The 16,346-nt window shown below is 30.7% G+C and overlaps 1 protein-coding gene across 2 annotated transcripts in view; it reads right to left on the bottom strand.

Moving 5' to 3' along the window:
* Mgtor (nuclear basket protein megator) overlaps window positions 1–16,346 on the bottom strand; it is a 447,637-nt gene that overhangs the window by 78,849 nt on the left and 352,442 nt on the right. For both annotated transcript variants that reach the window (XM_014352167.2, XM_089595083.1), the window contains exon 9: window positions 15,655–16,029. In XM_014352167.2, the coding sequence (XP_014207653.2) occupies window positions 15,655–16,029 (375 nt within the window). The remainder of the gene's footprint in view (window positions 1–15,654; window positions 16,030–16,346) is intronic.

The raw sequence follows: 16,346 nt of genomic DNA, 5'->3' as shown, positions 1-16,346 counted from the left end.
ATTATTTCGTTAATGCGTTTTATCTCGTTGAGCTACCTCCAACTGTGTATAGAAGAATTTTTTTAGGTTGTGTAGATGTTAAGAAGTTTATAACTTTTTAAGTCCAATTCATTTTGAAGCCACTCGTTTGGTTGCTGTGGACTTCTATCTACCCCCCTCAAACGCTGTCATTAGTCTCAGCACACTCAGCCAGAATGCTTTAAATCAACTATATTTTAACGGTAGCTAAGGGCCAGAAAATGATACCAAATAACTATTATTGGAACCGAAAGATCTGATCTGCATTATTTGTAAATTACAGCTGAATCTGTTGATAAAAAAGCACACACGAATTTAAAAAAATAAAAATAAAAATATCTCGGCTTTTTGACAAGCAACAAAATATTTTTAGTATTATTATTCTTTTTTTTTTTGTAGAAATAAAGCAGCTCTTTAGCAATAAAAAAGCAGAAGTTTTATTTTAGAAAATTAAGCTTCGTAAAAAAATTTGATAACTAAAAACTCTACATTAGGAAGCGACAGTATTGTAATTTAGTACACTTATTAACATCAATGATGGCGACATTTGATGAAACTTTCAAGTTTGCAAATGATTTTATTTTCTAGTTACTAGATCTCAAAATAACGCGCTTTTTCAACTTAGAATGTTCTATGCGAGTAAACAATTACATAAAATATCGATACGCATCTTATTTTATAGACACTTTACAGATTTCCTACCGATGATATGTACTGATTTACGTAACGAGAGAATATGTTGCGAAAAAACTTTAAAAAAATCAAATCCTTTCATTTAATTTTTAATAAAATAATAAAGCAAAAAGTTCATTTTTAAGCTAACTGAAGACATTGTTATATGCACATGAATAAACTGATTCCGGTAAAAAATCTGGATTGAAGCGAAAAAAGCCTTTTTACCTACTTTAATCAATCTGACGACTAGGCTTAAATATGAGCTACTATAATATGGCACTAAATTTGTTAAAGAATTCGTAAAATTTGATGCAGCTTAAGCAAAAAGTTTTTTTTACGTTAGAAAAGGAGGAATAATATTGCAGTTTTCTAAAAATATATTGAGAAAACGTTTTTCAAGAATTTACTCATTCGTAGGCAAAAGTTTTAGAGGCTTAGCGACTTTACAACTAACGTATTTCAATCAGGCCACTTTAACGCAAACAAAATAATAAAAGTATGGTACGACATCTCTTTCTGGTAGTATAACCACAATAAGTTGGCAGTAATATAAATTTTCAAGAATTTTATTTAAACTGAGGAAACTACCAGATTATGAACCAATACACAGTCAATATCTGAGACTATATGTTGGAGGGCAGGTTCGTTGCCCAGCGTAGAAGACCGAGTTAGCTCGTGTCACCAATTATATTAAGACAACAATGATAAAAAGAATTTCAAAGTGGTTCTCTTCAAAGTTTGAATAAACTAGTTAAAAAATTTATCAATCCCTACAATACCTACAGTGATTGTTTGAGATTATTGCTTTATTGATCTTTGAAAAAACTATGTTAGGTTTTTCTCTCATATTTCTTATTATTTAGATAAATTTGTTGTGGTAAAATATTTTTTATTTTCCTGATAAAAATTTTTCTGTTTTCTTACGTAAAGCTAAAATTTGTATTAAATGAAAATCAATTTTAAAATGACGAATTTTTTAACGTAAAAGAAAATAAAGACACGATAAAATTTTTATTACATTAAAACAATAATTTTTATTAGACCAATATTTAAACTTAAAGTCGAATAAAGATTCACAACCACCTGTAGAAGGGTAGGTTCAATAAATAAGCACACCTAACAGTTTTAGTAATATTTTCTTTTTTATTTTATTTTATATTGGTTCATACAACAAAACGATTTTTTATTTAATCGCTTGAGTAAATTATATTTTTTTTTTTATTCCGGGTTACCGCAACAGCTTATTGGCCTAGTTACCGGGGCCACCCACTCACCACCTGTGTGTGGGGATGTATTGCCGTACCCATTTACCACTACCAGATACCGCATGTATGTCATACCATGGGACCCGTGGGTTATCTCCGGTGAAACACCGCACCAGTTAAGCTGGCACTTTCTGCACCAATGGTGCATCGAGTCTACTCACCACTGTATGGCTTTTCCCCAGAGATGACTCCGTATTTCAGAACATCCACTCCTTACCAGTTAAGCCAGCGCTCTCTGCCAAAGCATCGGATCCAGGCAAATTAGCATCTCCAGAGAAGCCCCATGTTTCAGGGACCACTCCTCACCGGTAAGGCTCCTGATCCCTGCCGAGCGCATTAGATCCGCTAATCCCTACCTATAGCCCTAACACTGTTTCGCATTCACCCAGGCCCGAAGACCTGTGGGGCAAGGAAAAAACCCTGAAATTGCACTGAAAGAAAAATTCTAAGAAAAAACTGGCCCCGAAACAGCCAAGGTTGCATAGGAACTTTTTTTGGTGATAACAGTTTTTAAAAAAATCTCTATTTACCGGGAATCGAACCCACGACCCTTAGAACAACGTTGTAGCAGTAACGAGTAAGTTTACCACTGAGCTAACGTTACTCTAAAATATATTTATTTAGCTTATCAACGCAACCATAACATAGCTATCAATTTTATTTATTATATTTAAAAAAACAACGAAGGGACCAGAATCAATTTATAATTCACGTATGAATATCAAAATGAATTTTTTATTCCAAAATTTATTCCAAAATTTTTTCCCAAATTTTTCCACACAAACTATGAATAATTTTCGATAGAGGAAGTAGTAATTTAGAAAATTCCACACTTAAGTCATCTTGTACTGATGTGCGGTAAGAGTAGATCGGAGTGTTCACACAACCATGGAGTTTTATTAAGATACTTTATACCTGTCTCCGTAAGGTCACGTTGGGTTAGGTCGTTATTGAGGCTCTTGGATATCTTTTGAGTACTGATCAAGTGATCGACCCAGGTTCTTCACTCAATGAACACCATCACTATCTATAGTACCTCGAATACTTGGCAGGGAGTCGTTTCTATACTCAAAGCGATCGATCACCGAAAAACCAAGTATAAGCCTGTTACGGATATAGTTATATACTTACATTTACTTTAGCTCTATTGGCTATCGTGCCCTATCTTTAGTTCTCTCAGCAAGTGCGAGGAATGCTTTAACTGGTGCACGAGAGGGAGTTCAGGTCCGAGTGGGCCGCAGATTTCGGCATCCTAGGCTCGCTGGAGAATAACACTTTTTTTTTGCTTGTCAGCGCTTTTTATAGTCGATTCGCACATAGTTCGCCACCGTAATCTACGTTATCTCTCTGCGCACTATCAGCCTTATATATTTGTTAATAATCCTTGCACATAGCACCCTGCACATAATTAATAGTATATATTATTCAATTTGAGCATTGGTCTTTAAATTTATTTGACTTTAAATTTATCATACTACGAAGCATCGTTAAGGGATATCAAAATAGAAAATGATGTGTGTAAGTTTTTAAATAGGTTAAAAAAAAAAAGAAAACTGATAAAAAGTGTTGATAGTAAAGACGAATAGAACGATCATTTGAGACCACCGTGAAGAAGGGAAATTATAAACAAAATTATTTACAAAACAAGTGGTGTGGAGGAAAGAGACATATTATGTGATGAGAATAACAAATTTAGAAGTAGAAGAAAGAAATGCAGCAATTAAAAAGTTTAAAAAAAGCAACTTAAATAAAGCTTGGATTTATGCAGGAAAAGTGGTTAGGAATGAACTTTAAGAAATAATTTTAAACGTTTGAAAAGGCGGAAAAATTACATAAGATTGGAAGACAGTGGTACTAATCTAACTTTTTAAAAAAGGGAATAGAAACGATCTGAAAACCTGTAGGGGTATTTGCTTGTTATCGACGGCCTACAAAATTTAGAAGGGAATTTCAAGAGAAAGACTTAAAGTAGTAGAACTTAATAAAAAGAAAGTGCTACCAGAAGGACATGCAAGTTTTATAAAAGGAAAAGCTACAAAAAACTTTGCATGCATTTTGAACGACATAATTGAAAAAACCAAGGTTGAAAACACATTCATGCTTTGTTCGTTGATTATAGCTTAGCTTCTAATACTGTTGATAGGGATACTTTTGGTGATGTCTTAGACAGAAAAGGAATGACCAAATATGTAATCAAAAAAATTAAAAGTTTACTCTAGCAAACGAATGTAAAGGTAAGAATACAGAGGAGGTCTGGGTTCAAGGTTCTACGAACCCATAATAGAGAAGCAACGGTAGGTATAATGTATATACTTAAGAAATTTGTTAAAATGAAGAAATGAATACTCAATTATGAAATAACTAAGAAACTACTTTTTAATAAAGCTGGAAATAGTAAAAAGGAGGTATGGAGAGGAGATTGAAGAGGTTAGTAGCTTTAATTATAAATTATATAGCTTTAATAGAGAAGGTAATTACCCAGATCAAATAAAATAATGAAAAAGAAAAGAAGTTATTAACGTATAAAATCTCGTAGCTTAAGAGAAAGAAAGTGTAAGGATAACTTTATGAAATGAAGAAGACTCTTTGACTATTTAGATATAAGTACAATGAGTGAAGAAACAAAAAAAATGGGATAGACAGAACGTCAGGAACAAGAAAAAATACAAACAGATTGTTAAGACGGTGGGTTTTGAATTTAGATTTTTGCACTCCAAGGTACGTAGTTAGGAACAAATCAGATTTTAACAAGTTGTTCAAGATATTACAGCACTTAAGTTTACATAAAAGCTCCATAGAGAGGAGGAAGACTGACAAAACTATGTTCCGTTAAGGCACGCAAAAGGCACGTAGAGATTGTATACCTAAAGAAAATCACGTAATGGAAGCCTAAGTGAGAAAAGCTGAAACTAACAGAAGACGTAACGTTAATATATTCTTGAAAATAAAATTCTAAAGTATGTAGAAATTTATCAAGAATCGGGATACAAAAATTACAGCTAGGATGGGATGCAGAAATTTAGAAGTAGGAATAAAAACTGGTTAGAGAAAGATAAAAAAATTTGTGTGTTTTACAACAAAGAAATGGGGAATCAAGAGCATATCTTAGGAAGTTGCATTTAACTAAAAGAAAAAAAGAGTTAGGCCAAAAGTACAAAAAAAAATTAGGTTATTGATTTATTTGAAACAACAATATTTGTAAAGCAAGCAAACAGTTTTTTAGAAAGTAAATGAAAAAACATTTATCAACATAAGAAAAAAAATACTTTAAAAAACTAACAAAAACATTTCTAAGAGTGACAGGTATTTGAGTACATAAAACTTCAAGTGTTCAGGTGTTTTAGTATAAGATAAACAGCTTAAAATATTTTTGTAGTTAAGGAACTGAGTAATATAACTGTTAAGTTATTATTTCATTATTATGTAATTGTGAGTATATTCAAGGAAATTTTTTTTTCTGTGTACGCAATTAGTATATCCCTGTATAGATAACACAGTCCATTTTCTGAATCTGCATAGGCTAAAAACTAAATAAGTTTTGGTATCATAATTTAGTCAAAATAAAACGTGGAAAAGTAACTAGATGTCTGCGAAGAGAAAAATTTTTTTAACAACTTCAATACTGTTATGTGTACTTTATTGTTACAGAACTCTCTAATTTGTTTTAACAATCGAGCTCGATACTTATAAAGCCTGTTTTTGTTTCATCGTAATCTTTTAATTTTTTCATAGTAATACTTTTTTTTAACAAAAAAAGAAAATCAATAAAAAACTGAGCTCTTTACTAGCAGCAGCATTGACTCAGTGGTAAGCGTGCTTGTTACTGCTACAACGCTGTTTTAAGGGTCGTGAGTTCGATTCCCGATAAATGCAGATTTTTTCAAAAACTTTCATCATCGGAAAAAGTTCTTAGGCAACTCCAGCTGTTGTGGGCCGGGTTTTTCTGTGAGATTTTCCTTCAGAGTAAATCCAGAGTTTTTTCCTTGCCTCAGAGGTCTTCGGGCCTGGGCGAATGCGAAACAGTGTTAGGGCAATACGTAGAGATTAGCGGATCCAATGCGCCAGGAGTGGTCCCTAAACCATGGGGCCTCTCCGGGGATGCTAATTAGTCTGGATCTAATGCTTACGTACACCCATGATACACCCTTACACATAGGTGGTGAGTGGGTGCCCCCGGCGACTAGGCCAGTAGGCTGTCGCAGTAATCCAGTAAAAAAAAAAAAAAAAAAAAAAACTCAATTCTAACTAAATTCTCTACTACTATGATTCAGAATGAAAAAAAGTTATTCTTATGCTGTACAATATAATACTGTTTACAAAATAAAATTGAAAATTTCGTTCACAAACTGAAAATATACCGTTTTTTAATCGAAAAGTTGTCTAAAAATCTATAAAAAATGGTCGACTCATTAAATATTTTTAATCAGCCAGAATAAAAAAAATATATATTTGTAATTCTGCATCACTAACATCTTTCAATGACTTTGTTTATATGCGATCCTTAATGTCTAAAATTTGTTTAATCAAAAAAAAAGTTACAATAATAATAACAATAATAGTCAATACATGAATCAAACTAAATTTTTTAAAAATTTCAATACTATTTTTTTGTCGCTCAGAACGCCGCGGCCGTAACTAAGTGGAAAACTTGATGTATGGAAAATTTTTATTTTCACTTTTTGAGGGGCAAAAAAAGGCACACCTTAAAAATATTTTTTGTATCTTCTAGAAACCTTCAAGAAGAATAATAAAATCGTTAACACGCAATTTAGATCTTGTCTCACCTTTTTTTTTTTTTTTTTTTTTTTTTTTTAGAAAGATCCAAACAATAATTTTTGCGAAGATTTGACGAATTTTTTTTTATCAGATTGATTGACATTTAAATATTCGTATAACAAATTGATAAAGCATCTATTTTACCATTTTTGGGGTCGCTTTTTTTAATGATGCAATTCAAATACTTATTAAGTCTTCTTTCTACAATATTATTACAAATTAGAGGAAAAAAGAACAAATTTATAATTTTTCTCAATACTGCATTTCTTGAAACCTTAACATTAATTACCGTTAGTAGAGTGCATAAATATAGTTTATAGCAGTACTTTAGGTAGCTCATAATGTAGCTCAGAAATTTTACACAATAATTGGTGAACCGTGCAAAATTTTACGATAATAAGGAAGTTTAGGCAAAATACCCATGAATTGACTTCAACAATAAAGTTGATTGAGAAATACTATTCCCGTATTTAATTTTCGAAAAAACAAATCTATGTTTAAGAAAATTACAATTAATACGTACAACAAATTTTAACTAATAAAGTTATATTTTGCAAATCATAATCGTTTACTCTAAGTACATTCTTATTATTTCCTCTATTGTTAAAGTGTTGGCTTAACTATTTTTAAGCCATTCAATTCTCACTGAATACAAAATTTTCAAGTACTTAGGGATAAGTCGCTATAGCTGTCAGCTCTTAAAGTATATAAAAATATGGTACTATAAGGAACACGCTGCTAAGGCCTAATTTTTTGTTTACGTACGGCTCGATGTAGCATTTAACAAGCACGAACCTGTAGTTGTGTATGCTTTTGATTGGATTTTGCTGAATAAAACCATGATATCTGTGCTCATGATATATAACGTTATGTAAAATTACATATATACGAAACAGTAGTACGTACTGACCTGTTTATTGTTAATCAAGTGCTGATAACGACAGTGTCTAGATTGTTGGAGTTCGAATTCTGTGCATTTTAATAGGTTAAAGTTATATGACCAGCCATTTCTATTGTTTATAAAAAAACTTAAAGTGTTTAAAAAAAAGAATACATTAAGTGCGTGATATGGTGATCAAACCAAACAGAAGAGAAAGTCAAGGAGTGAAAGCCAAAGCGAAGACAAATTTTGAGTAAACATATGATTGATACGAAAAAAAAATAGCGGATAAAAAATTTAGATTAAGAATGAAGTATTTATTAGTAAAAATCAGTACTAAAAGGTGATTCACTAATGTTTTTAGTAAGATTATTAATATATTCATCGACTGCAGGTCGATAGTGATATTTGTTCATACTTGATCATAGAATTAAAACATCTCAAAAAGTATTGGTGATTTGTGAAGATTCAAGGTTTTATAATGAAAGACATGTAGTTGATCATGATTTGGTTACCATATGTATTGATATTGACAGTTTGATTCGAAAGGACAAAAGCGTAGGTAGTAAATACTTCGATCATGCATAACAATACATTATTTAACAAGCCCATAGAACTTTTAAGAAGTGTTTTTTCAGGTGAAGTATTTAATGCCATGAATTTGTGTACTGAGAGTTATTAACGAAGTAAAACGTCAAACGCAATTGAGATGAAATTGAGGACAGAACTTGATAGTATTAAAATCGAATAAAAAGTCGGAATTCAGAGGAAGCAAACATTCAATAATGGTTTTAAAAACTATAAGAAGTTTATGAAATCGCCAGAGAAAAAAAATTAATTCATGTAAAAAGGTGATACGTAATACAAATTTTATGAGACGATTGACAAAAAAACTTTCTAAAATTATAACGTAAAGATAAAAAAATTGTAATGCATAGCTTTTTTAGATTCTTTTGATAAGATAAAGGTGACATATGTCTATAATTGCATTATATTAAGTTAGAATAAACACTCTTCTTCCGGCACTAGTCATTTTACAGGAACAAATATAACTAACAGTGATTTTAATATTTAAAAAAAAAAAAAAAAAAAAAAAAAAGTTACAGACAATGTATCATAGATTTTTCTTCAAAAGATAAAAATTCTGTTCTAGCTCCCAGGCACTCAGAATGTGATCGAGCAAAATGAGAAAAAAATAAAAATGAGATTTTTTTTTTCGTTGAAGAACAGATAAAAGTTTCACGATGTTTTTTCTTATAAATAAAAATCATTTTCGGCCAGTAGTAAAAAAATTACATTTAGAAATAAGTGTCTATGCAAAGAGCATAATAACTTTTAGGTGGCGTTAGTTAAATTTTTTAATGTTAAAATCGTAGATACAAAAAATATACATAATTTTTAAGCTTAGTTTGTTGCAATAAATCTAGTTAAAGTTGTATGTTTCGAGACTGCGATGTATATAACAATCAGTAAAAATTATAATGATAATGTTATTAAATAAAAGTATAAGTTACTTCTCATGAGTTTCTAAACGAAGTGAAACGCCTGGAGCGAAAAATCAGATAAGTAATGTACATCAGTCACGAAAAAAAAGTTTTTGTACGATTAAGCGCTTAATCAAAATTTTTGATGATGGTTAAAAACAATTACTAGTATAAAAAATGTATCATAAATTTAGGCAGTTATCAACAACAAGCATTTGTTGATATAAAATATAATTTGCAACAAAAGAGCTTCAATGACCTAGTGGTTAGCGTGCTAGTCTTCTGGCCCGAAACACTCTAGGAGTCGTGGGTTCGAATCCCATGGAAAATTATCAAAAATTTTTTTCTTGGGCTTTTTCGATAGGATTAATACTGAGGATGTCGAAACACCAATTATTCAATTTTTAAAATAAAAAGTCGATTTATCTAATGTTGTCCGGACCTTTAGAGGCTTCCTTTTCGAAGAAAAAGCCAATACCCGACTAGCTCATTAGGTAAAGTCCTATCAGTTATAAAAAGGGTCGGTACAACGAGTTAGATGGTTTGTTGGAAACTATCTTTCTATTATACTTGATAATAGCTGGGTGTGTAGTCCCCATTACCGAGGATGACCGAGTCGTCGGAGGAAAACTTTGCAAAGGGCTCGTATGAAAGACTCGCATACTTGGAAAAAAAGAATGCCAGTTATTGAAAAAAGGCCAAGGGAGGTAAAGATTAGGGCCATAGGATACGTTAAAAAACCCAGCAATGGGTATACATAGAATCTTAATACTTTACTACGCTGTAATTTGCAACAAAATGAGGTTTACTTAATAGTATACTTTTCACAGAATTATAAGTGTAAATATAACGAGAAATTTCAAGCAGTACACTTTGGTGCTTCCGAAAACCAAGTATCTTTGCAAACAGGAGTTTATTATTTCCAGAATAATTTAAACTTTGAAATTTTAATCATTTTCTGTAATGTCGGACTGTTTCTGGCAAAGGCAGCGTGGGCTTTATTAATACCTGTTTTAAAAATAATTTATGTAATAATGTAATTTCATAACAGTTCATTTAAAATCAGACGATTTAACGACGCAAAATAAAAATAAATGTAATTTTCATTTTTTAAATAGTTTTGTACTAAATTCAATTTACAAAGTATCTCTTGGAATTTTCCAGCTGCTGGCCATAGTAAAAGCGTCGCAGACGCTATTAGCGGACCGGTAAAACAGACGTGCGATAAAAACGTTACTTTTGGACAGAATATTTTGTGTGCTTAAGACATGGTTAGTTTTATTACTTTTTCTGTCAGACAAATTGATGCTTTTATAATTTACAAAGTAAATATAGTTAAAATGGACAAAATTATTCCTGATAGTTTGAAACCCATGAGCGAATTGCAAAAATTCAGATTTTATGGCCAAATTTAAAGAAAAAGTTGACGTTCCATTGTTCATCATGTTTCTTGTGTGATTTTCGATCTGGCTGTAAGATTATCTAATTATAAGAGCTGTAAATAATGATAATTCTAATAATATAAATCAAATTGATACAGGGTATAGAAATACACCATCCCAATCGAGTGAGGACTTAAAGTTGGAGAATGAGTCATGGTCACATATGATCAATGGTATCCAGGAAGAATTAAAAAAATTAAGAATTTTTCACTGAGGTAAAATACCCGATACCAAAACGAAGTTAATTATGATACCAATATCGGAATAAAAGTAAGTAAATTCATTTTATTAACGAGAAAAAGCTGCTTTGATAAAAAATGAAAATTTCTTTACAACCCATTACACTTTGGATGAATATAAAAAACAAATGAGTTTCAATTTAAGTTGAACTAAAAAAAAATAGATGATAAAAAATGCCCTCTGTCTACTGACTGATGATTTGACATATTTCTTTGCATTGTGCATGCATATAAGTAATCTTTAATAGCTATGCACGATTTGGTTTTCGAGAATATATATATATATATATATATATATATATATATATATATATATATATATAGAAATATGTTGTTCGTGGATAATATTAACTGAAAATATAGCAATAAAAATGTAGGTATTTAAAGAGAAACATGGCTTAATTTAAGAAAGCAGAAACAAATCTGAAGAAAAAAAGCACAAAATCCAAGTAAAAATGAGATGAAAAAATTGAAGTCGCAAATTCGCTGTTGCATTAAAGAAAAAAAAAAAAAGCTAACAAGACTCATGTTACAAAGAGTACTGCTATTAGTTACATTGTTAACAATATCACTACAATGCAATAGAAAATGGATAGACTTTACGAGAAGCTTTACACAAATTTAACATCCTGAAAATAACTTTGCATACCAATTTAAGCAATTATTCTTCCTTAGACTTAAGGAAAGGCCCTCCAACAATTCTGACTAAGAACCAGGTGAATAAGATTGTAAAGTTGATCTTGTACTGTGCAGACCGAGGGTTTTTGGTGACTGCAAATAAGCTACTGTATTGTTTACAACAACTCATTCGTTAAGGTAAAAAAAACCCAATAATTGGAGTGTAGAAACAAAAAAAATTGATGTAAAAGTTCATGTTTGTTCTCATATTAAATTGCATCGACTTCAGCGAAGAAATAAAAAATGGATTTCGAGCAACTGGACTGTACACATTTAATACTGGTAGTGTGTCTTCTAATGTACTAAACAAAAGTTTAAAAAATATATTTAATGTATCCAACTCTAGCTCAAATACTAAAAATTAAATCTGTGAATAGAGGTTTTTTTTATCACTGAAAAAAACTTATAGAGTTAACTTACGTAGACCCATTCCGGCATAAAATAAAAGTTAATGGGTACACAAGTATGAAGTTATACTTCTCTGGTTGACAATACATAAAACGATATTTTAAATGACTTGCTGAGATGTATCGAAGGTGGCATCATTACCGTTGGAACAAGGGTATTCAGTAATTTGGTATGGTTTCAACAACCAATTTAAGAATCAATATATGAAAAATTATAAAGAATATAGTGTATCGGTAAGAAAACTAAAAACTATAGCCTTGGTAACACGTCTTATCAGGCTGGCTAGTGCAAGACTGTCTACTTTGATCAAATTATCTAACTATTTTAAATCAACTTACTATGCTGATCATATCTCTAATTTTACTTTCGTACCTGTCACATACTCCCACACACTTTTTTATAGTCGCGTTTATAATAACTATACTACTTATCTAAAATAAGCATAAGAAAAATCATTCTATAGAATCGCTTTTTGTTGAATAAGATGATATTACAGGCCAGTGAATGTAGTTTCAGTCAAACAATCACCTTATTCATGACGAAAAAATACTTTAAAAATCATGCGCAACAAAAATAAAGTGAAATCTATCCATGGAACCTCATATGAATGAGACAATAATAATAAAAAAAAATGAAAACAATGACTTCACCATCAAATATTTTTTTGAGGTTGAAAATTTTTTAATTGTTCACTTTGTCTCGGGAACAACGCGTGTGCCGAAGTTTAATTTAAAAAAAATATGAAAAGAAAAATTGAAGAGGTGTGAGTTAAGGGGGTGCGCGAAATAAAAACAAGTATTTTATAAAGAGACAAAACGTTTATTTAATTTAACTGCCACCCGACGTAAAACACAACTGACTTTATACAGTTTACAGACTTACTACTGACAAAACTGACAAAGACAATAAAGAGAGCTGACGAGAGGTGTAGAAGGCACGGTAGCTTACACTGTACTGACTATAGGGCCCGCAAGTATCACCTTGCCTGTGGCGCTGTCTTACATACTATATATACTGCCTATTGAAAAGTCGTACATGCCAACAAAAATAAACGATGCTTTAAATACGATTCTTACTGTCACCACTCCTACGGCTAAAAAACGACAGATGACAAGAAGCAGAGCTTAAATTTTTTTATGACTGTGCTAAAATATCAAGTTCTGTGAGGAGATAAATCTAACATTACAAAGAACAATAATAACTCAATCTGCGATGTTAATTTCAGCAATGAAAACGACTGAAGAGACAACAAAAACTCCAAAACTCATAATCATTCGAAGCACAGCAATAGTTTAGACGAATGAAAGCAGTCGAAAAACTTGAAAACTGATAATTATAAAAGCAATCATAAGCCTGAAGGGATCAAGTCTCCCAATAAAAAAGTAAATCTAAATCGAACTATGTGGCTGATTAGTCCCTGTTCTCTTATCTTGCTCATGTCAATCAATTTACAAGCTCTAGTTTTAAGATTCTATTTAAAACTGTCACTTATTCTAAATTACTTGTTCAGTTCTGAATAGTGTCTTAAAAATTATAAGAAACTTACTCTGTTGTTATTAAATATGCAAATGAAAACCCAGGGGCAGACTTGAAAACGAAGGGAGAGAGTTTAGGTGTAGTCATCAAAGATTATAGCGTTTTATAATTAACTAATATTATTCGTGGTATAACTGTGGCGAATAATGTAATCTCTTAGAAAATTTATAAAATCTGGATCAACTATATAGCTATAATTAGAAAATAAAAAAATTAACACGTATGTACGATTCTAACTCAAACAAAATATTTTAAAATGGAATTCATCAAGAACTCTACTGGATGATAGAACTGAGACTTAATCAAAATACAAATAAAATTCAAAGGTATTATGCATGTGGTGTAACGGTACAAACTAACTTAATCCATAATAATTCTGAACATACTAAGACCGTAAACCAACTGCTTTTCCTAAAAGTGTTTTTAATTACGGTTCGATTGAGAGTAAAAAATGTTAAGATTATAGAAGAGCGGTTGGACATTTTCTCTATCTTTCATATTATCCAATAAGTGTTGTAAATTTATTTATCGTCTAGAGTAAATAAAATACTTAATTTCAAGTGAAGTCTCGTCGACTTCCATAGGATACTAAAAATTAATTTAATATTACTATGATTAATAATAAATAAAAACTCCATATAATGCAAACAGACTAGCAAAGGACCATTTTTAAACCATGAGAACATAATTTAACGTATCAAACAAGTTACCCACACGTAGGTCAGATTGGTAAAAACATTAAGATTACAGTGTTTGACAATTTTATAGCAAGACACGCATAAAATATACACAAATTTACATATTACGAAGAATAGAGTTTGAAGTTCACCCAACACATGGATTCGCAACCTGTTCTAAAAACATACTATTTTGAAAAATCCTTGATTAGTATGAACTAAAATACTAACATCTTTTTTTTATATTATGACCGTTAGAGACAATTTTCAGAGATTATACGTTAATTGTAATTTGACTCTTTATCTCATATTCTCATATTATCCCACTTGAATCTGTAATTTTTAGTGTTCATTTGGTGTAAAGTAATTTCCCAATACCATTTGACTCTGCTAATTTTGGTCAAGTTTTGGTATACGCGTGTGAAGCCATCCATTATGTATGCATTCAAATAGAAGATAGATAGGTTTTACTTCAAACTAACTAGATTTTTAATATACACTAACTCACGCTCACATCAACCTGGAAAGTGTCTTGACACTTCTTTACTGTGAGTACAGATATGCTGAAAAAAAACTACTAAATAATAGCCCAAATATTCAGGTAAAACATTATTTTTATCATGGTGACATTAAGTAACCTATTAAAACACTTTATGAAACCGCACAGATGTAAAACTATAGAATACAGCTAATCCTCTGGTAGGATTGTGAAAACATTTCTTAAAAACACACAGATACAGTAAATTATATCATTAGTATGTATCAGTAAATTAGTCATGGTTTCTAGGAAACAGTCTTATGCTCCTAAATTGTTTCTAAAATAGAATATAAAAAACAAAAAAATGTTTCTAATTAACAAATGAGTTAAATATGAATAATTTCCCCCTTTTTTCTAATATGTCATAAATTTGTCTTTCTAAAAATATTAGCCATTCTGTTGTAAATTTGTTACCTTTAAAAAGTTTTTACCTATATTTTGAAATACGTTAAAAGCCTATAATTACTATAAGTGTTATCAATATGATCAATTTAGTAGATGTAGTAATAATGATAGCTACTTTGTAACAAACATTCATAGAAGTATAAATGTAATGGCCTAAAAAATAAATTGAAGCTTTAAATTTTGTATACAACAAGCATTATGTTAATATTATTAAATTTGAAATTGCATTTTTCAAGTAGTAAAGCAGGATTTGTTACTTTTCAAATAAATAAAATACTATATTTTTATCACAAAAACTGTTCCGAATATTTATAAATAAGTTCATTTCGTACATGTTGTAAGCTAAAGTCTGTAGTACCTAAAATTATTCTGTTGACAAAGTTAACATACAAAGAATTTGAATGTAATAAGTAATAAGTACTGTTGAGTACTTACACTCAATCTTCTTTCTCATGACTGGAGTGAAAAAATTTATAAAATAAGAACAGCAGAAAACTGTCATTAACCTGAATTGTGAAGTGTCGCTCTTAGTAATTTTTTAAATCAACCGTTTTCTCAATAAAGTTATACAAATAATAACTACAATTAAAAAATTATATTATGTTAATCCAAGTACTATCTAAAAAATATTACCAACAACAAATGCTGTTGCGGTTGCTGTCTCGATACTGGAACAATCCCCCTTAAGGATCTAATTGAAAACTGAGTTTCCCCAGAATTTCCTGCACTACTTATTGCCTCAGATTGTTGTTGATGATCATTAGAGGCTCCCGTTTGCACTTGTCTTACTTCTTCGACATTTGGTGAGTCTTCTTCATTAACTATTTCAACTTCGTTATTATCACCCTCTACTTCTACGTTGTAACGCAGTTCTTCTTCGATTTCTTCATAAGCGTCATTTTCAAATTCTTCATCTTGAGGATTATGAGTTTCCCCTTCATCGCAATCGATAATTACACAAGCATCATCACCTTCTTCATCTTGATCTCTTTGGCTCGATGTCGGTACCTATAAGTTAAAAATGTCATAAGTTTAAAACTTTTATAACAGACACGTTATTGTGATGATCTCACATAATTACAAAAAATGACTTTTGCTCTGCTAATGACATTGCAATAGAATTAATCATTTGTTATCATTTTTTTATTTATGATACTTTTTTAAAACTTAAATGTTTTTTTCTCAATTCGATTTTATAGCAAATGTATGTGTTAACAACAGAGAAAGTCTCCTGAATACTAGATAATTGAACGCAAAAGTGCCGTCGCATGGTGGTAAACGATAGAAAAAGACTGCATTATAAAAATTAAATATCTCCGGAAAGG

This window comes from Copidosoma floridanum, unplaced genomic scaffold (genome assembly GCF_036245765.1).
Source record: "Copidosoma floridanum isolate Cflo_tuat_1 unplaced genomic scaffold, Cflo_Japanese_pri ptg000024l, whole genome shotgun sequence".
NCBI lineage: Eukaryota > Metazoa > Arthropoda > Insecta > Hymenoptera > Encyrtidae > Copidosoma > Copidosoma floridanum.
The sequence above is the reverse complement of the archived record's forward strand: the minus strand, read 5'-3'. Positions and strand labels throughout refer to the sequence as shown.